General features: G+C 35.4%; 1 protein-coding gene and 1 pseudogene across 1 annotated transcript; one reads left to right on the plus strand and one right to left on the minus strand.

Annotated features, from left to right (window-relative positions):
* The first annotated feature begins 857 nt into the window (after nt 1-857).
* LOC106153652 (leucine-rich repeat serine/threonine-protein kinase 1) lies at nt 858-24433 on the plus strand. The gene is made up of 35 exons (XM_087001650.1): nt 858-1091; nt 1617-1859; nt 2387-2427; nt 2552-2717; nt 2923-2958; nt 3184-3307; nt 3835-3979; nt 4314-6079; nt 6250-6439; nt 6924-7082; nt 7360-7502; nt 7702-7828; nt 8013-8168; nt 8321-8443; nt 8907-9159; nt 9652-9784; nt 9993-10087; nt 10299-10421; nt 10790-10980; nt 11282-12062; nt 12302-12518; nt 12756-12912; nt 13205-13312; nt 13552-13641; nt 16470-16685; nt 16791-17042; nt 17185-17436; nt 17717-17845; nt 18040-18265; nt 18605-18735; nt 18954-19048; nt 20838-21095; nt 21343-21521; nt 21851-21973; nt 22095-24433. Exons 2-35 carry the CDS (start codon nt 1637-1639, stop codon nt 22442-22444), a joined length of 7758 nt encoding a protein of 2585 aa, XP_086857776.1. The 5' UTR covers nt 858-1091; nt 1617-1636; the 3' UTR covers nt 22445-24433.
* Nucleotides 24434-25282: 849 nt separating this feature from the next.
* On the minus strand, nt 25283-25717 carry LOC147763977 (sterol carrier protein 2 pseudogene; annotated as a pseudogene).
* Between the last annotated feature and the right edge of the window lie 224 nt (nt 25718-25941).

Below are 25941 nucleotides of genomic sequence, written 5' to 3' on the forward strand. Positions count from 1 at the left end.
TTTCGCAGAGCAATGAACTTTCACTTTCATAAAACATTATTGTAAAGAGAAACTTTCTATTAGGGATAAAATTAGATACAATTAATTTTATGGGATGTTCAGATACAAGAACCCTTTTTCAGTGGAAAAGTACTATCTGACTTTATACAAGTGAGTGTGAAAGATTTTTTTTATTTTCATATTTTTGTTTTCATTTTCTCTTTATTTTCCTTCAGCATATCAGACTGCTTATTTGAGTCATGCAATTTTCAAATTGATGAGACATTAATTTTTTTTCCATTTTTTTTTTCTGGGGTACCAGTTTCTTCCTTTGTTCAATATCTGAAAAGAGGAAGGGGATTGGAAGTTGGGAGGAGTTCTCTCACCTGTTTGAACTTTATGGTAGTGACTCGATCTTTGCAATGGGGGAAAATTGTGAATTTTACGGATACTGTATTTTTTTTTTAAAAGTCATAATTTCTTACAATAAGTGGTTGCACCAAAGTTGAAAACCAGACCACCTTATAGTTCTGTTTATAGTTCTGCATTAAAAGCACCGCCAATGTTATACGAAAGACTTCTCATCCAACATTATTATTGTCCAAACTATACCTTTTTTACTCCGAAGCACGAATTTTTTGCTCCACGTTTTTCCGTGTTTTAAAAATGAAACTGAGAGCCCACTGTGACCCACTCCTAGAAAAAAAAAGCATGAAATAAATACATTGCTAACGCTTCTTAATGCCAAGTGCACAAATGTAAATAAATGAAAATAAAATGTAGAAGCAGATGAGTAAATTCCTTTCTATTAATTCTCAACTGATGAAGAAATTTTGGTATAAAGTAGACTGCGGGATGTCTTGCTTGTAGCGCTACCTATAAATTTTGACCAATGCAGAAGACTTCCGGGTTAGCAGCTGACTCGTACTACTCGAACTGCAGTGTAAGACTTGCGGTTGAGTGGGAAATTTTGATTACTGTGTAAAAGTAAGATGAAGCACTTCAACACAGCACTACCCAAGTGGAAGTGATCGTCAATCATTTTAGGTTAAAACCAGTGAGATATGATGTTGTAAAGTTTTGGCATGTGATTGTAAACTTGAAAGTTGGAGGTGAGTCGATTGGCTTTTTCATTTTCATTGATTTTATTTTTGCGTGAAGGAGGAAAGTGAAAGTTGCAGATTAGAAGTCACTAAAATTTTGTTAATTCATGCCATGAGATATCAGTTTCTTAGATGATAAAGTTACCAGAGTTGATACTAGTACAATGTGCATTGTAACTTGGAAGTTGTCTTTTGTTTGTAAAAAAGAAAATAAAAAGAAAGATTTTGGCTGCCTACCATGTGCGATTTTTTTAGGATGTAAGAATGCTGCAATAAAAAGAACAGAGGAAAGATTAAAGAGTGGCTATTTTAACCTGGCTGAAATTGCTCACATATGTCCGAAAATATTTTATTGTCCAGTGTTTGCACCTGGACATAGTTGTATGTATTTTCAAGTTATTCCATGTTTTTTATACAAATAGGCATTGAAATGCATTTCATATATAGATATACCTGTGAACTAGTATTTTTGAAGGTGAAATTTTAAGTGAGAGTAGATTAGACATAATTTGATAAACCTTATTTCTAATTTAGTTTCCAGCAAAGTGGTCAAAATGATGGCAAATAACCAAGGGGATGGTACCCCAGATTTTGATAGTCCTGGCCGCATGTTGAGCCAAGCTGCCATATATGATAACTCAGACCTTATGAACTGCCTGCTTCAAGGTGAAGAAGCCCAGCATATTAACATCCAGGACAACTTTGGTAGAACTGCTCTTCATACAGCTGTAACCAATAACAGTTTCAATTGTTTCAAAATTCTGATAGAAAGAGGAGGTTGGTTTGTGCTTTTTTCTTCTCTTTTAAAAATATTTAGATATATTTTTTATTTCTTACTATTCTCAACAACCAAAGTTATTGAAAGATTAATTATTTACAACAGCATGTACCAGTAGATGTTTTTAATCTATTTGACTGATGCTACAAAGAGATTTGATGCCTTGATCTAAAATGATAAAATCCACATAAATTAAACTGATTACATTAAAGACTACAAAGAAACATTGAAAAATGTGCCTTTAGCTTGCACATAAATGTAGTCCTACAACAAATGAAATTTCCCTTTTTAAGATGCTAGTAGTTGCACATGTTTGGTCAAATCTCTGGTTAATCATTCACTATGTCATCATCCACTGATCATGTAGATATTACAAATGAGATAAGCCATATTTAGCAGATAATTATTTTGAAATTAGCAACTTATTCTAGAAACTATGTGCAGTATTATGAACATTTTTATCAGTTACAGTAGCTGAAAAACAAGTGTTAGGCGAATTTCATAGTGCCATTCCTTTTTTTTTTAGCTGATCCAAACATAGCATGCAGTGAAAAATTTGGCTGTATGGTAAGTTATGTAAATCACAAAATTGAAAAGATTCATTGACTGTTGACACAATATTTGAATTTTTAAACTGGTGAATATTTTAAGAAATATATTTCAAAATGTGGAACCAAAATGTTTTTATTAGACTCCTCTCCACCAAGCGGCCCTTGATGGAAAAACAGATTTCCTGAGGATCCTGCTAGAACATGGAGCGGACATTGAGAAGGAAGATGCCAGTGGTGACACGCCTCTTTCTTTGGCTCATGTCAATAACAATACAGAATGTATCCAGCTGCTGAATCTGGAAGCAGGTATTGTAAAGCACTGACATGTTTTTTTATGTCAATTTGTATATGAGCAAATTCCTCTTTAAAATGGGTTATTTATTTAAATCTGATATGCTGAATATATTTTTTCCTGTCAAAAGGTAATGATGTAATCTAGTTTGTAGCTATTATTTCTTGCACCAGAAGTACACAGTAAATACATGCCCCAACATTTATTTTTTCATGGTAGAAAGAAGAAGAGAGAGAAAACAGGAGGAATTTCAGAGTATGTTGAATTTAAAGGTCCATCACTTCAGTGATTAAAATAACACATTTGTCTGTCAAGGCTTATATAAATTATTTGATGTCTTAACACCAAATGAACATAAGAAATATTTAAGTCGTTTTGCTGATATCTTGGGTTCATTATCATTATCATACAGATGAACAGAAGAGGGTTAAAGATATTTTCTGAAATTGAATTTTAAATTGACATATTATTTTTTCATAGCTTTGCTGAAGTATTGCCAAGATGGAGATGTGAATAAAACAAATGAGATTTTGAATGAGCTGGGTGAAAATCTTAAATCATTTCAAAGGTTCAGCACACCTGATTCTCATACTCTATTATACAGGTAATTTTAAAGAATTCACCATCAGGCTCTGTCAGAATGAACTTGATGCCAACTCCCACTTAAAAGACTACAAAAAAAAAAAAAATATATATATATATATATATATATATATATATATATATATATATATATATATATATATATATATATAATTATTATTATTATTATTGTGATCTTCAAGTCACTGCCTTCCTTTGCTCTTGATTAATGACATATTTTACCTTTTTAATATTTATTACTATTTTATAAATATAAAGAATTTATTCCTATTTTGAAAATTAATTTTATCCACTTGACCATTTGAAAAAATGGGTTCAGTGATTCTCCAATTCTTTAACACTGTTTACTGTAGATAAAAAAGAAATCATATTTACAGATAATTTTATATACTGACAATACCAAGTCCAAGTTAATAAAAAATGACAATGTGATCCCTCTTTTTTGAAATTAATTTTGTGTTTTGATTTGTATTGTAATTTATGTTTTAGTGTGTGTTGTATTTTTGCTAATTTTACTATGTATTTTAGTGCATGCATGAGTGGCAATCCTCAGATGGTAGAACTAATGCTATCCCATGGTGCTGAAGCTGAACTTGACCCCGTTGCAAGAGCCACTCCTCTCCATGCTGCATGTCAAATTGGGAGCAGGGATATTGCTAAACTTTTGTTAGAGGTATAAACTTACATATAAAATATAAGTATATGATACAGTCAAATTATATTATGAATGATATGCCATTAATTCCATTTTTGAGCATAAAAATAACAGCATTGAGAGTTTTTTGGGAGTCAGTTGTAAATTTCTCCTACATGCCACACCAATGCCCAGTGTTTTTTTCCTGTGAAAAAAAGAACAGGCATGATAAAAAAATTTTTATCATAGTTAGGGTCAGTCACTCTCATTAATCAGTCCATCAGTTTTTGTCTGTCATAGAGTGACCATTCTTTGTATGACCTAACAGATAATTAAGTTGCGCTATATTAACTAAAATGTAATTTTTTTTCAGCACTTCCCCAGTCTAGCAGGTGTACCTTCAAGTGATGGTTCATTGCCCATTCACAAGGCTTCAGAAGTAGGTAGTGCCACTTTGGTGTCACTCCTTTTACATTTTAATTATCCTGAGGACTGTTTGGTAGAAATGGAAGCTGGTGACAAGGTCTACAAAGCAGCCTTTAATATCAATGCCAATGATCTGCAGCAGCAAACTCCTCTTTATGTGGCCACAAATAACAAGCATTTTAAAACTGTGCAGAAGCTGCTGAAGTATAGAGTTAAGTACTACACTAGGACAAGAAGTGACAGCAGTGGAATCTTCGGAAGTGATGGCACTATGAGAGAAGAAGATTTGACTGGATCACAAGAAGGTGCAGGCGATGATGAGACAGTGGAAGAAGAATTCTGTCCAGTGATACTTGATATCTTCAATAAAAATGGTGAATGTGCATTGCATTGTGCAGTCAGGAATGGTTCATATGATATCATCAGCTTATTGCTAGCAGCAGGTGCAGATATCAATATTCAAACCAAAAATGATGAAAAACTCACAGCTTTAATTCTTGCTTCTGAGAATGTTAATATTCGTGTGCTGGACCTTCTTCTTAAACATGGTGCCCAAGACTTTGACAACAAAGCTCTCTTTTCCAACATCATTTCAAATCAAGACAAAATGGTGTCTGCATTGCTGAAACATCGAAGTCATCCAGACACGGAATACCATGTTAACAAACTGGCAGCAATGCAGTTTGTTTGCAAAGAAGACAGTGATTTGTTGTATTATCGCAGCATGGACTCTCAGTCCAGTGTCAGCATTCCCAATGTGTCTGTGGCAATAGATTGGCATGATTTGGAGATCATTAGAGAAATCAAAGAAACCTGGTTGCTCAGCACATCATATTTCCACAATCCACGCCTGACCTTCACCCAGAAACAAGTGGCATTATTTGCTATCAGCAGAATTGATGTTTCTAAGAACGATCTTGACTCCCTGCCACCTGTGATATTCCAACTCCAGTCTCTAAGAATCCTCAATGTCTCACACAACAGATTGAGTAAACTTGTGTCCACCATAGTCTCCAAGCCACTTCAAGAACCTTGGCAGTGTCCTCATCTGTGTGAAATCCATTTGCATAACAATAATTTAGTTGAGTTACCTGTACAACTATTTTCATTGCCAGAATTAACCAAATTGGATGTGGCTTACAACAACCTAGAAAACCTTCCAGTGGAGATGTGGAGTGCCCCCAAGCTAAGTGAACTGAATCTGGCCCACAACAAATTGAAAAGTTTACCCAGGAAGGTGCCTGAGGACATGAGTAGCTCCACATATGTAGAAAGTATTGCAATAGACACTGGACACCAGATGGATGTTGATATTTCAGAAACCACTGCTCCTGAAGAGGAAAATGGAGAGAAGAAGTGGTACAAAGAGATTCATGTCAACCATTCCAACCTCTGGTCTACAACTGTGCACTTTGATGATATTGAGGACATCACTGACTCCAGGTCCAGAAAGAATTCTCAGTTAAGGGATTTGAACCTTTCAGGTAACCTTTTTGCAAAGTGCCCTGAAGTTTTACCTTGTCTAGCACCAGCTCTTCAAAAGTTGAATTTATCTCGGAACCAAATCAGAGAAATGGCCCCACCAGGACAGTTTCCTGCAACTTTACGATGGCTGGATATGTCTAACAATCATATAGCAAAGATTCAGGAGAAAGAAGAAACCACCCCAATGTCAGACATGTCTGAATGTTACAGCAGACCAGGACAGTCTTCGTAAGTAAAGCAATTTGGCAGAAAATTGTAATATATGCTTGGATGGTATTTATTTTTATGGAAGTAATTGATATTGATGTATATTCTACTTATTTTTTCAGGCTAATTTGTAAAGTGGCATATTTTGATCTTAATACTAATATGTGTTGTGTATACTTTAATTTTTTCAGGGGAATATCAAAGAACCGGGCCCGTGCAGCTTCTACAGTGAGCACTATAAGCAATTCCAACTACTGTATTCACCAGAGACATGACAAGCTGGATTCTCTTAAGACACTTATTCTTGCTGGAAACTTCATATCCAAGGTTACTTTGGTGGCTGAAAAAGAGGAAAATCAAGAAGCTGACAGTGAAGGACAGGTTTGTGTTGTTGACAGTATTATCATTTTAATGATAATTTAATAATACATACAGTGTTTATATTAAAACATTGCAGTTATTTTTTGTCCACCTAATAGGTATAATTGATGGTATTTCTTTTGGTTCAGTTATCGTCACATCTCTGCTCACATCTTATTTTTGTGATTGCATAGATACTGAGAATATAAGATGCATAGCTATAATTTTAAGTTTGTGTACAGTAAACTATACAGAACTCATCACTCTACTGTTGAAATTAACTATTTCAAAATGTTAAAACATTTTTTGGGTGTTAGAAAAAAATTCTACTGTAAGCCGACAACTTTTTAATGTGTTAATATAAAGAAAAGAAAAATTAAAGCTCTGGGGAAGAGGGTTTCTTGGTTATTGTTTAAGCCGAAAACCATCTATTGCCTTTGTACATATTGGATACATGTGTCATTTGATTAACTCTACTTTTCATTTGTATTCTTATCAATTGCAGCCAACCTCTCATGAAGCCCCTAAAGTGCGGTATATTCCCAAATTTCCCAACCTAAGTCAACTTGACCTGAGTTCCAACAAAATCATAGATGTGCCCAAGTCCTTGTCCTCTATGATGCAGCTGACAGCTCTCAACCTGAGGCACAACAGTATCAGAGAGGTAGGCTTTTTTAATGAAAATGTTAGTGTTATGAAATATTTCAAGTGCTATCACTTAACCATTAATCTTTTGGAAGATAAAAAAAAAAAGAAGAATTGTTAAATCTGCCTGTTGACTGTTAGTATATATGTAATCAGAATAATTTAGTCTGAGGGTATTGGACATACTTATCTTTTTATTAATTCAAACGATTTTGCAAAGCTTACTTCAATAACTTTTCTCACAGGTATAGAAATATTTTTTGAAAACATTTATTGTCCACTTATTAATTTACCAGTTACCACCACAACTTGGGCGTCTCAAGAAACTTTGGAACTTAGATTTAAAGGAAAATGTACTAGTTGGTCCCCTGCAAGTTATGGTGGAACAAAAAATCAGAACTGCAGACATCATCGGGTTCCTTGGCTCCATCTTGGATGAGTATGTTTATTAAAACTTTAAGTCACTTATTGGTCAAGATGAAAATTCTGCATTGTGTTTGGCATGTCAGAGGAATGGATTTTTATATTAAGTCCATTATTATATTCAATTTTCAGGACAAATTACCTAATTTTGTAATTTCATGATGTTTAATCTCAATGACATTGCAAGTAATATTAATAAAATGCTCGTCCTTCAGTGCCAAACCATATGCACGCATGAAACTAATGTTTGTTGGCACTGAGAAGATTGGAAAGACAACTTTGCTCAATTGCTTGAGAAATGAGGTTAGGCCAGTGTTTGCTGCAAAAGAGCCACCACCAAAGGTATGTGATGATATAGCTACCATATGAATGGGGTTAAATATTTTTGCAAATATAACCAATAATTTTATATTTTAGATCTTTGTTGGATAAAGAAAAGACAAGCTTCAACAAATTTCACCAATCTAACAAATTTAGATCTTTTAAAGATATGACAATCTTTTAATTTTATTATCTCTCTTTTCAGCACTGGAGCACAAGGGTGAGTAGGACAGGAGTGACATCTATGTACAAAGATGCCAAGGGGGAATTCGTGGCAACTGTGGGAGTTGATATAGGGGACCTCACCATTGACAGAAATGGAAAGAAAGTGTCATTCAAAACATGGGATTTTGGTGGACAGGTACCGTACACTGTAGTTTTGGAAGTGTGTTCATTTAAAGGAGGATTCTTTATTTTGCCAGTTAAAGTAATGTGAATAACATCAATGATTTTACTAATTCTACATCAAGTTTAGCTTTTACTTGTACGTTTTACTTTGCATTTGCATTTTAGAAAGAATACTATGCCACCCACCAGTACTTTCTCACCAGACGCTCTCTGTACTTGGTCTTGTGGAAAATTACAGATGGAGAGAAAGGTGTCAGTGAAATTAAGAGATGGCTTATCAACATACAGGTAAGAGTGTTCCAGTTTTTAAACTGCCAAAGAAATATGTTACAGATCATAGATTTTTTGAAGTCTTGGGTAAATGTTAATTCATCAAACATATTTCTTTTGTTCTAAGGTGTACTTTGTATGTTACTGTGTTAACTTTTTTATTGATCATAATAGTGAAGGCATTATATGTGATAATTGGGTTTGGGTTAATTAGGTTTGAACAAATGAGTAAATCCCTTATCAACATACAGGTAAGAGTGTTCCAGTTTTTAAACAAAGAAATATGTTACAGATCATAGATTTTTTGAAGTCTTGGGTAACCCCCCCCCCCCCCCCCCCCACCACCATTTTTGCTTATAGAGTTTTTATATGTTGGTTCAAAGTGAAAAGTTGGTTTCATATCAGCAAAAATATTATTGGAAAAATCTGAAAAAAAAATGAACCATTTGAAAAGTTAAGAATATTAACTTTTTTTCTTAAGGCCCGTGCTCCAGGAGCACCTGTGATCATAATTGGGACTCACCTGGATGAGCTGAAGAGCAGAAGATTTCCTCATAATTTCCTGCCAGACTTGACCAGGCTCATTGACAACCAGTTTGTGAACATATGTGAGCCTGAAAAGTCTGGATTGCCCCAAGTGAAAGCGAGGATAGAAGTCAGCTGTAAGAAAAGAGATTCTATCAAGAAATTGGTTGATTTGATACATGAGAAAGTGTTTGAATTGGCTGATGCAGGTAAGCAAAGAGGTTAAATCCATGCAAAGTATTGTTTTTAAAGCCAGTAAACATTTATGAGATTTATAAGATAATTAAAATCTGCATAATTTTGTAACATTGGCTGTGCTGCTTCTAATCTGATTTTTAATTTAGATTATTTTTTATTTTGGTCCTACGTGATATCCAATATAATAATTGTAAAAAATTACATTTAAACATATTAGGCTTCATTCCCATAGACACCATTGGTCTACATAGATCGATCTAACTGGGAGGGACTCTGGTTGAGTGCGTTCAGACAACAAATTAACCAGACTCGTCCTGGCATTAAGTAGAATACAGAAAAGTTGGTGATAATATGAATATGTTGGAAACAAGAAGAGGTGTGTCATTCAGTTCAGTTTAGTTAAGCAAAGTTGGATTGATCTATGCAGACCAGAATGGGGTCTTTGATACCACATAACTGGTACATGCAAAATCATTTCCTATAATATCTTACTTAATGTCTAGGTAGTAGATCTAACAAACTTCTGGAGCAGAAGATCCCTGCCAAATATTTGGAGCTTGAGGATGTGGTGAGAGCTCTTGCAGAGGAGAGGGAGAGACAAGATAAAGACCCAGTGCTGCATGCAGATCAGTACAAGTATGTTGAGTAACTTAAGAATGAGGGGTTTTAATGTCCTACAGATCAACTAATACTTGAAAAATATGTATACGGCCTTAGATATGTACTTAGACAAAAGAGATTCATTGTTGGCTTTAAAAAAACTAAAAAGTAGAACAGTTGATTAAGAAATTAGTTGAATGATATGTAAATAATACTTTAAAATATATTATGGATCATTTTGTAGAACACTTGTAATGCTGAAAATGGAAGAGATGTTCAAGCATTCCTTCCGTGATCTTCAGGAGCTGAATCAAGCCACTCATTTCCTACATGACAATGGTAAGCAGTCGGCTCTTACTGGGGAATTTTCAGAAAGTAGTATAATAAATAAGCTTATATAAAAGATATTTACAGAACATGTTTTAGTTAAATTCTTCACATTATTCATGAACCAATAATGATCGTAGAAATTTGTGAAAGTGTACATATAAGCCACCAAAATTAAAAAAAAAAAAAAAATTGCCATTCCAGTTTGTATTTGTATTTTCAGGTGTATTGCTTCACTACAATGATGTTTCTCTTCGGGATATGTACTTTCTTGATCCCCAGTGGCTGTGTGATATGTTGGCCCATGTGGTCACTGTCAGGGAGATAAACAGTCTGGCTAAGTTTGGTGAGTGCTTGACACTTATTTATTGCATTGTGAAGAAGTCATTGATTTAAAATAAAGTGATTATATACTTATAGTAGTTGCCTTGTTTTTACCTTTTTAATGATAACAAAGATAGCAAAAAGAAACATGCCTTATATTGGAGATAACTTGTTTTGTCTGCTATGAAGTATTGAAATTCAGTATGTATTTGGTCATGTATTAAAATAATTGTTGCATTTATTATATCATAAATTTTATAATTGTTTTATGTTTATGGAAAAAGCAGATATGACACCCAGTGTTTTTGGAATATGTTTAGGGCACTCTTTGGGACAAATCATTATCTGTTAGGTATCTGATACATGATGAAAATATTCTTTCATTAATAGGTGTTATGCAAACCGATGATCTTCAGATTTTGTTCAGAAACTCTGCATTCAGACCTGAAGACATTAAGGAATACATCATTGGTCTACTAAACAAATTTGAGGTGGCTCTGCTTTGGGATGATAAACATCTTCTGATCCCTTCTTTACTACCAACAGAAGAAGAATTGAAAAATGACATATGTGATGTTAAGGTAACTTTTTATCTATCGATGGCTAATATTGTATTTCAAGTCCCATTAGTATTGTACATGGCAGTGCAAATTTGGCAAGGTTAAGTATTGGTGTCCTATTAACAACTTGAGCCACACTAAAATTCGTGTTGGATCGTGTTTTTAGTTGTTTTCCTTTTTTTTTTTTTTTTAGCTATTTAGGATTATCTGTTCACATTTTCATTAACTTTTCAAAGTTATCTTTGTGTATGTTGCAACTGAATTTAAGCACAGATGAAACTTTCGTGATATTCATGTACATATACCCCTTCCATGTTTTTAGATACCTATGAGGCTTCCAATAACAGAGAACAGAAAGTCAACTCTCATACCTGCCAAGAAGCCTACAGACAGACGCTCATCCTTAGTTCCCCCAGTGCTGCCACGTGAAATCTATGCAGGGAAATCTACCTTCTATGCACCCTCTGGTGATGAAAACAGGGCAGAAATGAATTCAAAGTTTGAGCAGAAGACTGATCAACAGGAGACTGAGCCAGCAATGGAAAGGAAAAGCTCCACAGGGATGCTTACACCATCCAGCATTCTCACTTACACTTCCAGCCCTACAAGTTCACTGCGGCGGCTGTATCTTATGACCTACTTTCCCAGTGGATTTTGGCCACGCCTTATCACCAGGTTGCTAGGAGACAGATCTTTGTACAACATTGTATGTGACATGTACAAGATTCCAGATGTGTTGAGGTCTGATCCAGCAGTGAATAATTTGAAGGGGCATGCTGAATGGAGTTGTTGGCAAACGGGTCTGGAGCTCCACCTTGTCACCACTCTCCTGCGAGTTAAAGAAGTTGACGCAGAAAAGCCATTCACACTTTGTGACTTCAGAAAGTGTTTTCTAAAATGGGAGAGTGAAAACAACATGTGGAAGGATCTGAATGTGACCAGCATGTCCATTCTTGAAATTTTCCTTCCCAATGATGTCATAGTTGTGAAAACTGAAAGTGACAGCTATGATCTGCCATGCAACCCTAAGGCTGCTGCCAAAATGCTGTCAAAGATTGTTGATCATATTGATATGCTGCTAGAAGACTGGTATCCTGACCTAGGTAAGCATTGGTGAATATGGTGTCACTGGACATTTTTTAATTTTTTTGGATGTAGTACACGAACATGTAGCAGAAGAAATGATAAGTAAACATGTTTTTTAAAGCCTTATTCTCACCTGAGTGGAGCAACTGGGTAGTCTTAACTCATTACATATGATGTATTTGTAGTAATGCATATGCCAATAGTTTTCTGAATTTGTAATTGTTTATTAATTTCCCAATTAAAACGTCTTTTTTAGGTGTGAGATTTGTGCATACATCTGAGGGCACCTACCTTGTTACGAGGATAGTCCCTTGCCCATTATGTGTGATGGACCAGGCTCAGCAGCAGGCCTCCACTACAGAGCATGGACAGTTTTTATGGTCAATGGTTGGACTAACCCGGCCAATGGGAACTAAACCACTAGAACCAGAGGCTGTGGTCACAGATGAAGTGAATGTGCCCCTTGGACAGCAGTCAGTATCATTTTTTTTTAATAAGCAAAAAAAAAATGTCTGATATGGATCAATATTTCCTTTCGTTTATCTGTACTCATTTGCTTGGCTATTTTTAAATTTTGTATGCCTATATGTCACATAAATCTCCTTTTACGAAGAAGGTGTGTGTGTGTGTCTGTGTGTCTGTCTGTCTGTCTGTCTGTCTCCTCAGGTATTGAGCATTTCTTGCATTTTATTATTATTTTTTTTTTGTAGGAAACAGAGTCAAGAGGGTGTTATCTATTGCTACATGGCTGAGCACCTTACACAGCTGATTCAGCACAGCAAACCAATCAAGTGTCCATCTCATGATGTGCTGGTCAGTATGGATGCAGCTGTCCAAGACAAAGTGGCCCATATTGCTCCTGACTTGGTGAGTGACATGCTGTATGTATCTGTAGTAACAGTTTGGGTTTTAAGAAATGGTAATGTAATATGTATATGCCTGTCATCAGGTAAGACATCCTGCTGCACTATATTGATAGTGTATAATTCACAGGATATATAAAAAATTGGGTAGGTGTATTGTAGATGTGTTCTCAGTGGCAATGTACCTCATTGTTCTTAAAGAACATTATAGAATGCTGCCAATTATGCTGTCATGTGTAAAGAACAGACCATATATTGCAACTGGCAAGACATTTCTATGCCCTTTTTTAACTTAGATGTTTGACGATCTTGGAGAAGACTATCAGATCAAGGCCATTCAGCACACTGATTTCCTGGGCAGAGGAAGTTTTGGAAATGTTTTTGCAGGAACAGCTGAAAACAAGGTGCTTAAATTTATATAGCAACAGTAATATAAGTATAGCATAAGCGTTTATTTGAAGTGTGAATAGTTTTTCTAAGAATGAATTATAGGCAGGTTTGTTAGAATTTTAGTTATATTATAAATATAAGATAATATTTTGAAATCTGATACATTTTATTGGGTGCTTTTTCTAGAGCAAAAATATTGATGACTGTTGTATTCTGTAAGTGACAGTTTCATTGATTGTGTGTATTTTTTCAGCTTGGGAAGGTGTGTAATGCTGCATTGAAGATGTTAGAGCCTGTGAACCCTGGGGATGACGCATCAAATACAGAGAAGGAGCATTACAAGGTAAGAGCAGGCTGCAATCCATGATTTGATAGATTTATGATACCAAGAGTTAAATATTTGAATTATTAGTATTACATGTATACTGTTCTCCTAATACATGTAATGTCCTTGTGCCATATTTCATCATCATGACATTCAATGGCCTGTGCAATGTATTTCATCCTCTTAATTGTACCACCAGCGTTAGCGCTGGCGGTACACATGGTTTCGGTCCCGTCCGGATCGTTCCGCCGGCTCCGCCGGCTCCGCCGGTTCCGCCGGCTCCGCCGGCTCCGCCGGACGGCTACCGTTACCGCTTCTCCTCCTAGACGGTAAGGCCCCCCGTACCCATCTCATGGATTTAGGTCACCTATAATCTCAACTCGTTCCACGTAAAATTTGGGCTTTGTCGGTATTGGGGTCTGGGTGTGGCACTCATTGCAATGCACCCTTGTCTAAAAATGGCAAAATTAAATGCTAATTATCTACCCTACGGAAGGAGTTATGGGAAAAATTTCTATAGACGGCTTTCCAAAAGTCATATGTGTAGATTTCAAATATACCCTTGGATTTGACCTTTGACCTTTACTTCAAGGTCAAATGGGCCAAAATTTTCAAAAAAAAATCGAAAAAAAATTTTTTTGCTCTGTTATTCAGACACCACACAGACTTAACCAATAATATTATTGGAAAGTGTTACCCTTCAGGTCATCTTTCATCTCCATGAATTTGGGGTCAATCGGTGCATTTTCACGGGAGTAGCGGCCATAAGATACGGAAACTGAAAACTGTCTCTAATTCGGGAACCGTTAATGCTAGAGACCCATTCTTTTTTGCATTTTGTAGAGCATGTAAAGCCCAACACTGGAGGTGGTCTCGGTTTTTTTGTATTCCATACTGTTTTCGAGTTACGCTGTATCAAAAAGTACATATTGGTGGTAAAAGCAAAATGTGCAGTACGGTAATGGATAATAAATTTTGAACTCTGGAAAAATAAAACATTAGGCTTGGCAAAGCAGACAACTTGTGTTCAAAAATGACATTATTTCATCAAATTTGAACTTCTGAAACTTCAGAGCACCTCCTATTTCAAGAATTTTGACCAAAATGACATTTTCTTTATTTTAATTAATTTTTTCTGTACAAAATTTAAGGCACATTATGGTAACTCCAAAATTATAACATTTAGTCCCTTATATCTCCAAAACTGGCAGAGATAGGTCTATAGTTACTATTGAAGTTGAATAGGAAGTCATATACTGGCAATCTATATGTGACCTTGAAATTGACCTTTGACCTACTTTTCACCATGAACTGAACTTTGCAAATTTTTCTTCCCTTTTATCTCCAAAACTGGCAGAGATAGGTCCATAGTTACTATTGAACTTGAATAGGAAGTCATATACTGGCAATCTATATGTGACCTTAAAATTGACCTTTGACCTACTTTTCACCATGAACTGAACTTTGCAAATTTTGCTTTCCTTTTATCTCCAAAACTGGCTGAGATAGGTCCGTAGTTACTATTGAACTTGAATAGGAAGTCATATACTGGCAATCTAAATGTGACCTTAAAATTGACCTTTGACCTACTTTTCATCATAAACTGAACTTTGCAAAATTTGCTTCCCTTTTATCTCCAAAACTGGCAGAGATAGGTCCATAGTTACTATTGAACTTGAATAGGAAGTCATATACTGGCAATCTAAATGTGACCTTGAAATTGACCTTTGACCTACTTTTCACCATGAACTGAACTTTGCAAACTTTTCTTCCCTTTTATCTCCAAAACTGGCAGAGATAGGTCCATAGTTACTATTGAACTTGAAAAGGAAGTCATATACTGGCAATCTAAATGTGACCTTAAAATTGACCTTTGACCTACTTTACACCATGAACTGAATTTTGCAAATTTTGCTTTCCTTTTATCTCCAAAACTGGCTGAGATAGGTCCGTAGTTACTATTGAACTTGAATAGGAAGTCATATATCTCCAAAACTGGCAGAGATAGGTCCATAGTTACTATTGAACTTGAATAGGAAGTCATATACTGGCAATCTAAATGTGACCTTGAAATTGACCTTTGACCTACTTTTCACCATGAACTGAACTTTGCAAATGTTTCTTCCCTTTTATCTCCAAAACTGGCAGAGATAGGTCCATAGTTACTATTGAACTTGAATAGGAAGTCATATACTGGCAATCTAAATGTGACCTTAAAATTGACCTTTGACCTACTTTACACCATGAACTGAATTTTGCAAATTTTGCTTTCCTTTTATCTCCAAAACTGGCAGAGATAGGTCAGTAGTTACTATTGAACTTGAATAGGAAGTCATATACTGGCAATCTAAATGTGACCTTAAAATTGACCTTTGACCTACTTTTCACCATGAACTGAACTTTGCAAATTTTTCTTCCCTTTTATCTCTAAAACTGGCAGAGATAGGTCCATAGTTACTATTGAAGTTGAATAGGAAGTCATATACTGGCAATCTAAATGTGACCTTAAAATTGACCTTTGACCTACTTTTCACCATAAACTGAACTTTGCAAATTTTGCTTCCCTTTTATCTCCAAAACTGGCAGAGAAATTGACCCTTGACCTACCTTACGAAGAACTTAAATTTGATTGTACCATATATATTTTTTGCAATAGTTTAAAAATTCTTGTTGATTGCATTTTTACAGCTTGTCAAGCACAAAACTGGTGGCTGTGTCCCTTATTTTGTGTATGTGGGGGTCTACATGAATGAGCTTGCTCCAGCTGGTGGTACAATATTTGGAGGCGGTATCGCCTCTCTGATCCTCTAGTTTTAGTTATGTGTTATATTTCTCTTCGTCTGTAGAGACAAATAGGGATGTGGGAACATGATCCCACTCGTTGCTCCTGCACAGCTTATAGCACTGCTCGGCAGGAACTGAGTATTCTCCAAATACTGCATCACCCAAATATTGTTCCCCTGCTGGGTGTCTGCATGAAACCAATGTGTCTAGCCTTGGGTCTGGCACCACAGGGAAATCTGAAACACTGTCTTAAGAGCTATACTGTTCTCCTAATACATGTAATGTCCTTGTGCCATATTTCATCATCATGACATTCAATGGCCTGTGCAATGTATTTCATCCTCTTAATTTTAGTTATGTGTTATATTTCTCTTCGTCTGTAGAGACAAATAGGGATGTGGGAACATGATCCCACTCGTTGCTCCTGCACAGCTTATAGCACTGCTCGGCAGGAACTGAGTATTCTCCAAATACTGCATCACCCAAATATTGTTCCCCTGCTGGGTGTCTGCATGAAACCAATGTGTCTAGCCTTGGGTCTGGCACCACAGGGAAATCTGAAACACTGTCTTAAGAGCTATAAGAGGCTAGGTGCACGGTTGCCATTATTTGTGCTGAAGAAATTGATTATGCAGGTAAGAAGTTCAATTAATAAATATTTTAAAATTAAAAAAAAGAGAACTTCAGAGAAGAGATTTAGACATATATTTTCATCATCCTGCAATGACTATTATGAGACCTTGATTGTATTTTATACAAATACCTTTGTCTTCACAGATTTCCTCTGCAGTGGAGTACTTGCATTCCATTGATATCATACACAGAGATTTGAAAGCAGAGAATGTCTTGGTTTGGTCCATGCCTCCTCCATATATCCACAACCCCCAATCAGTGGTAGATGTCAAGCTAACAGACTATGGAGTAAGCCGTGCTGCATTGCCAAATGCTGCCAAAGGACATGCTGGGACCCCTGCATTTATTGCACCAGAAATATTAATGCATGCTGGAGAAGAAGTTTATACCTCTAAGGTAATATTTCAGTTTCCTGTCTAATAAGTCTGTAGTTGCAGATTACCATGTAGTACCCTTACATATGTTGCTGAAAGGACATGTACATATGAATATTTACTAATGTTTCAGTGATTATATAGCAATTAATAACTTTGGAACCATGACCAACCATATAGATAATTCATGAATACTTATTTCCAACAAATTTGCATGGTGACATGTTTGTCCAATTCTACAAGATTGACAACATTTTCTTTGTATCATTACTTCATATTTTATGAAAATGTTTTTATTATAGGTGGATTGTTATTCCTTTGGAGTTGTGATGTATGAAATAATTGCCCTGAAGAAACCATATCAAAATATTGAGCAGTCTGATCTGCAGGAATATGTCCTAGCAGGAAACCGACCCCTGCTTACTGAGAAGGTAGGCAAATATTTGAATAAAAAGTAAGAGAGGAAGCTGTAAGAAATAACTTGGGATAGTTTGGCAAATGATGTTTCTTCTTCTTAATGTGTATATTTGCAAACATGTTTAATGATTTATCTTATTTATTTTGCAATTTCCACTCAGAAAAAAGATACTACATATTTCTAAAAATACATAAATTGTAATTTCAGGATTCAACTCACTATCCAACCCATGTGTTGGACCTGATGGGACAGTGTTGGTCACATGATCCACACCAGCGTCCCACGGCTCAACAAATCAACTGTATAGCATCCTGTCCAGAGTTCTGTCACCTTCAGGACTGCGTGAGTGCAGAAAGTGAGATGGAGGTGACAGCTGCTTGTGGAGTTTGCTCAGAGTTTTCAGATCAAGAGAAACAAGGGCTGGAAGCCAGTGGTGGGTAGTTTAAAGTCACACCATAAGCATTAGACCTTTATGTACATAAACATGACATTTTCCTGGTGATTTCAACACTTTTCTCTCAATCTTTAAGGTATACCTCACCAGAACTGCTGTCAAAATTACCATATATAAACTTTTTTTAGTTTTAAGTTCCAAATTTATATATACATGTATATACCATAATTTTTTTAAAGATCAGATGCTGTATTTTTGTCTCAAAACATCTGATGATGTGTATCAGCATACCAAAACTGAATATCAGTAATCTATAAAATCATAGGTAGCCTCTGTTTGGTAGCAAAAGTTATCACACAGAAAATAAAATTCTTTCAGCCCTACTGTCAACAAATTCAGTGCCTGAGAGACATGATGTCTGGTTAGCAATGTCCAGTTTGGCCAATACCACTAGTACCACAAACATCCAGGTGTGGACATATGAAAACAATACTTGTGTCCAAGGAAAGGTAAATAGCCATCACTCATTTGATAAAAACTCATCACACTTTTTAAAAATTTTTGTGGTATAGATTTTATTGAGAAATATATGTTTCTTTTTAATTTATAACTCAGCATCATTTGTTGTTTCTGTGTTTAAAATACCTAACATAACTGATTTATTGTGATTTGGACATAGTTCATGATTATTTTTACCATATTGGATTTATTTCTTCTTGTTTTTCAGAATATTATCTCTAAGTGCCTCCCAATATCATGTATGTATGCTGCCAAGGACCAGATATGGTGTGCAGATGAAAAGGGAACCATAATAATTTTTAGGTAAGGGATTTTGATTTAGTTAAAAATTTGAAAAGACAGAAAGATTGAGGACTACAAGCAATAATTAGTACCACCAGCGTCTACGCTGGCGGTACTCATGGTTTTAGTCCCGACCCGTCTCGTACGGCTCCGCCGGCTCCGCCGGCTCCGTAAGCTCCGTTGGCTCCGCAGGGTGTCGTGGGATACAAGTCACCGTTACCGCTTCTTCTCCTAGACTGCATGGGCCTGTGTGCCCATCTCTTGGATTTAGGTCACATATAATCTCAACTTGAACCCCTGGGTATTTTTGTCTCAGTCGGTGCATTGCCCTTGGCATGACACTCGTCGAAAGGCACCCTTGTCAAAATCTTTGGAAATTCAATGCTAAATATCTCCCATACCGAAGGAATTATGGGAAAAATTTCTACAGATGGCTGACCGAAAGTTATATGTGGAGATTTCAAATATGCCCTTGGATTTGACCTTTGACCTTTATTTCAAGGTCAAACGGGCCAAAATTTTCTAAAAATGGGAATTTTTTGCAAAAAATTTAATATTTTATGCCGATTTTCAGAAATTTCACAGATCTAACTTATAATATTATGGACAGGTGTTACCCTGAGGGTCTTCTGTCATCTTCGTGAGTTTGGGGTCAATTGGTGCATTTTTACGGGAGTAGCGGCCATTAGATGCCGACACTGAAAACTCTCTCCAATTCTGGAACTGTTAATGATAGAGACCTCTTGTTTTTTGCATTTTGTAGAGCTTGTCAAGCGCAACACTTGAGGTGTTGTCCGTGTTTATGTTTTCGATACAGCTTAGGCATTGCACTATATATAAAAGTTCAACATCCAATATTTAGTGGTGAAAATAAAATGTGAAATACTACAAATTTAGCAGAGATACGCCCATAGTTACTATTGAACTTGAATGGGAAGACATATACTTGTAATTTAACTGTGACCTTGAAATTGGCCTCTGGCCTACTTTTCACCATGAACTAAAATTTCCAGCCCTTATATCTCTTAAACTGGCAAAGATACGCCATTAGTTTCTATTGAACTTCAATAGGAAGTCATATACTGGCTATCTAACTGTGATCCTGAAATTGGCCTTTGACCTACTTTTTATGATGAACTGTACTTTGCATGTTTTCTGGCCTATATATCTCCAAACTTGGCAAAGAAATGCCCATAGTTACTTTTGAACTTGAATAGGCAGTCATAAACTGTGACCTTGAAATTGACCTTTGACCTACTGTTCACCATGAACTGAACTTTGAATATTTTCTTGCCCCTCATATCTTCAAAACAAGCAGAGATATGCCCAGTGTTGCCCATAGGTTTCCTCTTTTGTCAGCATATATGCAACACTGATAACACATTTCAAGGAAAACCAATCGGCCTATTGTCTAGAAAATCACTACCCATCCGAATGCGCTTACTCCAGCTGGTGGTACAATATCCGGAGGCGGTATCGCCTCTCTGATCCTCTAGTTCATATTCTTCTCACTTTTGGATTTCTTGTCTTTTCAGTTGTTTCATATTGTAACTTTAAAAAAAACCTTAAGATTAAGTCTGCTTTTAAATTAATATGTTGGCTTACTTAATTTTTTTTCTTCTTTTGTTTTGCAAAGGTGTCTTCTAAGTTAGCTGCAGAGCTTATTGTATTATAGGAAATAACTCACAGAAATGTGGTTTGTTGTTTCCCAGTTTCATTATTAAAGTGAAGAACAGATTTTATCAACTTGTTTACTAATTTATTCAGACAAGTTACATATTGGTGATTGAATTGTTATATATCATTTCAGTGCCAAAACATACAAAGAAATTGCTCGCTTCAAACTCCCAGAGACACTCAAGTCCACTGTAAGTGTGATCAATTTCTTCATGGTACTCGAGTCATCAGAAGTCATGGTCAGCCTGAGTAATGGATCCATATTAACCTACAGCATGGAGAAGATGAATGCAATGCCTGAAGGAATTAAGGCCAACATATTACCTGCATCCAAGTTCCAGGGGAGTGACAGAAATATATTTTGCAGTGCTTTCATCAAGCAAGAAGATGGGTAATACTATGTAGTTACATGTATTTTCAACTCAAAATTGCTATGATTCAATTGATCACCTGCTACAGTTCTTTTTATTACATTTGTGAATTATTTGTGTTATTCATTGGGCTTACACTATTTTTTGTTTTTGTATCAGCAAAAAAAATTGTGATGCATATGGCACAATTATGTTGTTTTTAATTCTAATTAATTCTAATTAAAGTTCTGATTTTTTAAGATACGTTTCATTTTTCTGACATTTTAGATATCATGAATTGTGGGGAGGTCAAAGTGAGGGTGTCATATCTGTTTTGAAAATGAACCAGCCCAATGAAAGTCCAGTGACCATAAATCATTATGAACCAATGTTGGAGTATGTGGATGTACTGTTCCTAGAAACCTCCCACACTGATAGTTCCTCTGTCTGGTCATATGTATATCCAGGTATGTAGAGTTACCTTTGTTATAGAAATAGTAACATTTTATAGAAAATTGATAAGTGTTTTGCTGAATATGACTCACTGGAGCTTTCTGCTTACAGAAAAGTACATTATGTCATTTGCCTTACAAGAAAGCTGATATTACCACAGTTGAAATTTTCCATAAGAAGTTAGCTCTTATGTGTGGCAGGCATTATGTTGCTATGCTGCTTTGTTATTGATGTGTGAATGTACTGATGTTATCAGTTTCAGTTGTTTTTTGTTTGTGTGTGTGTGTGTGCATGCAATTAAAAGGTTTGCATTTGACAAAGACTGAATATTATTTTATTAAAGGATCTACAGTGTTTCGATGGGACAGCAAAGAAAAAAAGCTGGCAGCCAAGGCAGACATATCCAGGGTCATTCCACAGATCGATCGCCTAAGAGGTTTTCCAGGGTTTGATGGACAGTTAAACCGTAAGTTCTGAGTCTAATTTAAAGATAGATTTTCAGTAGAGAGATTTTTCATTTTTTATTTTTGTGTGTAGGTAAAATTGAACATTGAACTTTGTGTTTTAGCAACATTCATCTTTTTTAGCTGCCCAGTGCCAAGTTAGCTGCTTGAAAGTACTTGATGGTCAGCTGTTTGTTGGCTCAACATGGGGATGCATTATAGTAGTGGACAGTTTAAGCATGAGGGTCATCACTGTTTTCCGGCCTCACTGTGATAATGTCAAAGCAATAGTACCCCTATTGCCTGCATTGGAAATGGGGACTGAGGAATCAGAGAGTGCATCATCCAATGAAATGGTGGTGTCATTAGGCAAAGGCTATAGAAATGCAGTGATTCAGCACCTAAATTTCCTTAAAGATGCAGTTTCTTTTGACAATGACAGAAATATTCCTTATCTGTTGACATGGGTGGCAGAAGGTTGGAAACATTTCTAAGGCAATACTATATAATGGACATACTTATTCCAAGCTACATGTGATGCATTATGATTATATTTTGTAAGTTTATTTATTTGATTATTTAAAGCACAAATGCATGATAAACATGACTATGACCAAGCTAGCATGTATATCAAACAACAATGGTTGCAATGTACAGTGCACCTTTATGGCATTAATATTACAGTAGGTGTAAAGTAAACATGAATCAATAAGGTACAGGCTATGGGATTACAATGTTGGGTAACAGCATATATATCAGTTTCAGCATTTTGTTTCCAGACAAGTGTGCATTCTGTACATCATATCTATACTATATTTCAGTTCAAAATCAACAGTTAATTGGACCTCACTAGGTGGGTGACCACGTGGAGGTTAAAGAGTTTAATCTCTCCATGTTACACTTAACAACTTATTGAGCAGTCATTTTGATATTTTCTGTACAATTTTAGTTTGTCAGAAATATTTAAACTGTCATCATTTTGATACTTTGTGTCATTCAAGTTTGTCTGAAATACAAGTTTCTCAGTAAGATTTTGAAATTCCGTGGACATTGTAAGATGTAAATTTTTTTTGTTACCAATATTGTCTACTTTATTGGTTGAAGGTGCTTGTTACGGGGTTTATACTCGTTACAATATCAAACATATCAGTTTTTATAATCACGAATTAATAGTTGTTAAAAGCTCCATACAGCAGGAATTTGGACATTTGATGAGAATTGCTCAGATGGTAATAATTTGGTGTCTCTTTATTTTAAGTTTTATGTTTGTGACGCGTGCCATTTGACAAACAGATTTTTGGAAGCAAATATCATTTTATAGGTTAAAAATAAGAGATAATTGTTTTTAATTAGTTCAATTTACTGGATATTAAAGAATGTATTTTTTATAAATGTGCCTTGGTATGAGGCATTGTTTGTGAATACTGATATTACATTTTTAAATATTAATATTACAAATATAATGAAAATTTTATAATGTTTATCACTGACTTGAACACCAATGTGCTATTGAATATTTCTCTCTGGTGGAGCGTGAAGATAACTATAAGCATAAGAGATTTTATATTAGGACAGTATTCAGATGCCATATAATTATACAATGTTCATCAAGGAGTGTTTGCTATCCTTATTATATTATATCATCGTTAGGGACTATATGCAGCAAACAAATGTTTACTATGCAGCTTTTATAAACATTTTATTGATTGATTAACTAATGGATAGAGACTATTGCTGGAAAACGTATGATACAGAATACAGACAATGGTTCTTGACTTGACCAAGTGCAATTACTAAGAATTTTTCAAACCCAGTAAGTGCAGGGGCTGGTCCCATATTTATGACAGACAAATAGTGTGATGAGGTTGTCAGTATGTTGATAGATATAAAGACAGCAGGTTCCTGGTTGTAATACTTTATTCAACAGGTGGATTAAAACTCATTGAAGAGAGTGCTGACACTTACTCAAAACAAGCAATCTTTATGTAAGCAATTTTAAGTGCCAAGACTGCTAGTTCAGATACTATGCTTTCTTATTATAGAAAATCGCACTCAAATAGTGAATAAAGTGAAAATATGAAAATATTTATTTTAATTACTTGGTATATTTGAGTAGTAGTCGGCAAAGTGTTGCCATGACTTTCCTGTAAAAACATTGTTATTTGTTTATTTACATTAATCAGTAGCAAAGAATACTCTAAACAAACTTAAATATTCTTCAAAAAAGAAATGATCAGACAATACATTGCTTATCAAAAATCAAATTATACATTTTTAGATAATGCAAAGATCCTTTTTCAAACCATTTATCATATCAAACACTCCATCCTTTTATGCTATAAATTTTATGCCATAAAATTTACACTATGCACTTTAGGCTATATGGTCGCCCCTACTACTTATCTGCGGACAATTTTGTTCAATCAATTTAATGTTAAATTAGTTGTTTTTAAATTTCTTTAGCCAAGTTTTTTCAGAACATGGTTTTTTTTATGTTATATAATTTAATTTTCTTTAAAGGGATAACAACTCTTTGTATGAGATTCATATTTTACAATAAATACATAGTATAACAACTCATAGAAATATAATACATTCTATTCTACCACCAAAAGGGCAGTTATCACAAGTATTCTGTGCCTGCCATTTTCTCATGTGACCTTCATAGACAGCCACTCTCTATAACAATCTCCTAAGAGGTTATTACAAAGAACCTAAAAAAAAGTAAGAATGGGATAAATGCAGTTTACCCCACAAAAATCCATTTTTAGCCAAAATTTATCTATGTCAATAAACATGTAAATCAAAAGAAAATATGTGTAAAAGAATGAGTTCTGAATAGATTGGTATCTGCCTCTCATGAGATTCTCAGATGTCTGCAATTACTTCCACATCTGTCAAGGAGGAAGTGGAAGGCTGTCTTCTTGGTCTTTTGATGATCCAAAACATGTCTTTATAATGTCAAATTTGAACATGAAATGTAGCTACATACGAAATGATTTTCCACTGTACATACATGTACAATTTGTGAAATATATTATATTCACTGATGTTTAATCTTTTTGACAAGTAAACACTTAAAACCATGCTGAAGCCTGCCTATATGTATGTATTCTTCACCTCTTCATATTACACTGATTTTGTGTAAGCAAATAAGTTTCACAAAAATAAGCCAATATACTGTAAGTGAAAAAGAGGGCCACACTTCTTTCTTCTATCTTTGGTCAATGTGGTTATATAATATTTTCTTTTCTTTGTGCAGTAATATATCTTGACAGGTCAGTCAACTCGCTATCATCGGAATCTTCGTATATTAAGTTATACTGGCAGTTTCACAACTTCGCCTTAAACGTTCCTGGCTTAGGCATCAACTGCTGCAACTTCAGGGCTAATGCCATGTTGCCAGTTATTTTCAGTTTACCAGAAAAGAAAGCCTGTTGGGCATTTAACTGCCCCATGGCCATCTTGAGCATATCGTCATCAGACATAGCAATGGTGACATCTCCCTTGCCGCTGGGGTCAAATTTAACGCTGCCACTCCCATTTTTAGCATCCACCACCCAGCATCCGCTTTTTCCACCTGGTCCAGTAACCTTGAAGCAGTATATTCCCTTCGCCTTTTTTACCATATTAGCGCCGTCTTTCTCCATCTCTTTTTCTAACAAATCGAAAAGGGCAGCACTTTTGAAGTCCCTGCTAGATTGACTGCTGGTAAACACTGGCCTAACTTGGCCATCTCTGCATGATTCACTGCGCGGGAAACCCATATTTCTGTGTTCAAATCCAATCCTACAAGGTCAGTTTTAAGCTGTTACATAAAATGAACGTGTTTCTTATCCAGATACCCTAACAACTGTCAATACAAACAAGGCTACAAGTTGGATGCATGCGACACAAGTTACTCATCGATCTAGGTTTCTCGTGTGTATGGATAGATGGCTCAAAACAAGAAAAGACATTTTATTTTTTTCCAAACACTTTAATTGACCAT

This window comes from Lingula anatina, chromosome 1, assembly GCF_051362555.1.
Source record: "Lingula anatina isolate TDL-2025a chromosome 1, LinAna3.0, whole genome shotgun sequence".
Classification (NCBI taxonomy): Eukaryota; Metazoa; Brachiopoda; class Lingulata; order Lingulida; family Lingulidae; genus Lingula; species Lingula anatina.

Coding starts and splice junctions, on each gene's coding strand:
- LOC106153652 (XM_087001650.1), top strand. CDS start 1,637: ATGATGGCAAATAACCAAGGGGATGGTACCCCAGATTTTGATAGTCCT. Junction 1,860..2,386: donor AATTCTGATAGAAAGAGGAG/GTTGGTTTGTGC, acceptor TTTTTTTTTTAG/CTGATCCAAACATAGCATGC. Junction 10,088..10,298: donor TCATTTCCTACATGACAATG/GTAAGCAGTCGG, acceptor TTGTATTTTCAG/GTGTATTGCTTCACTACAAT.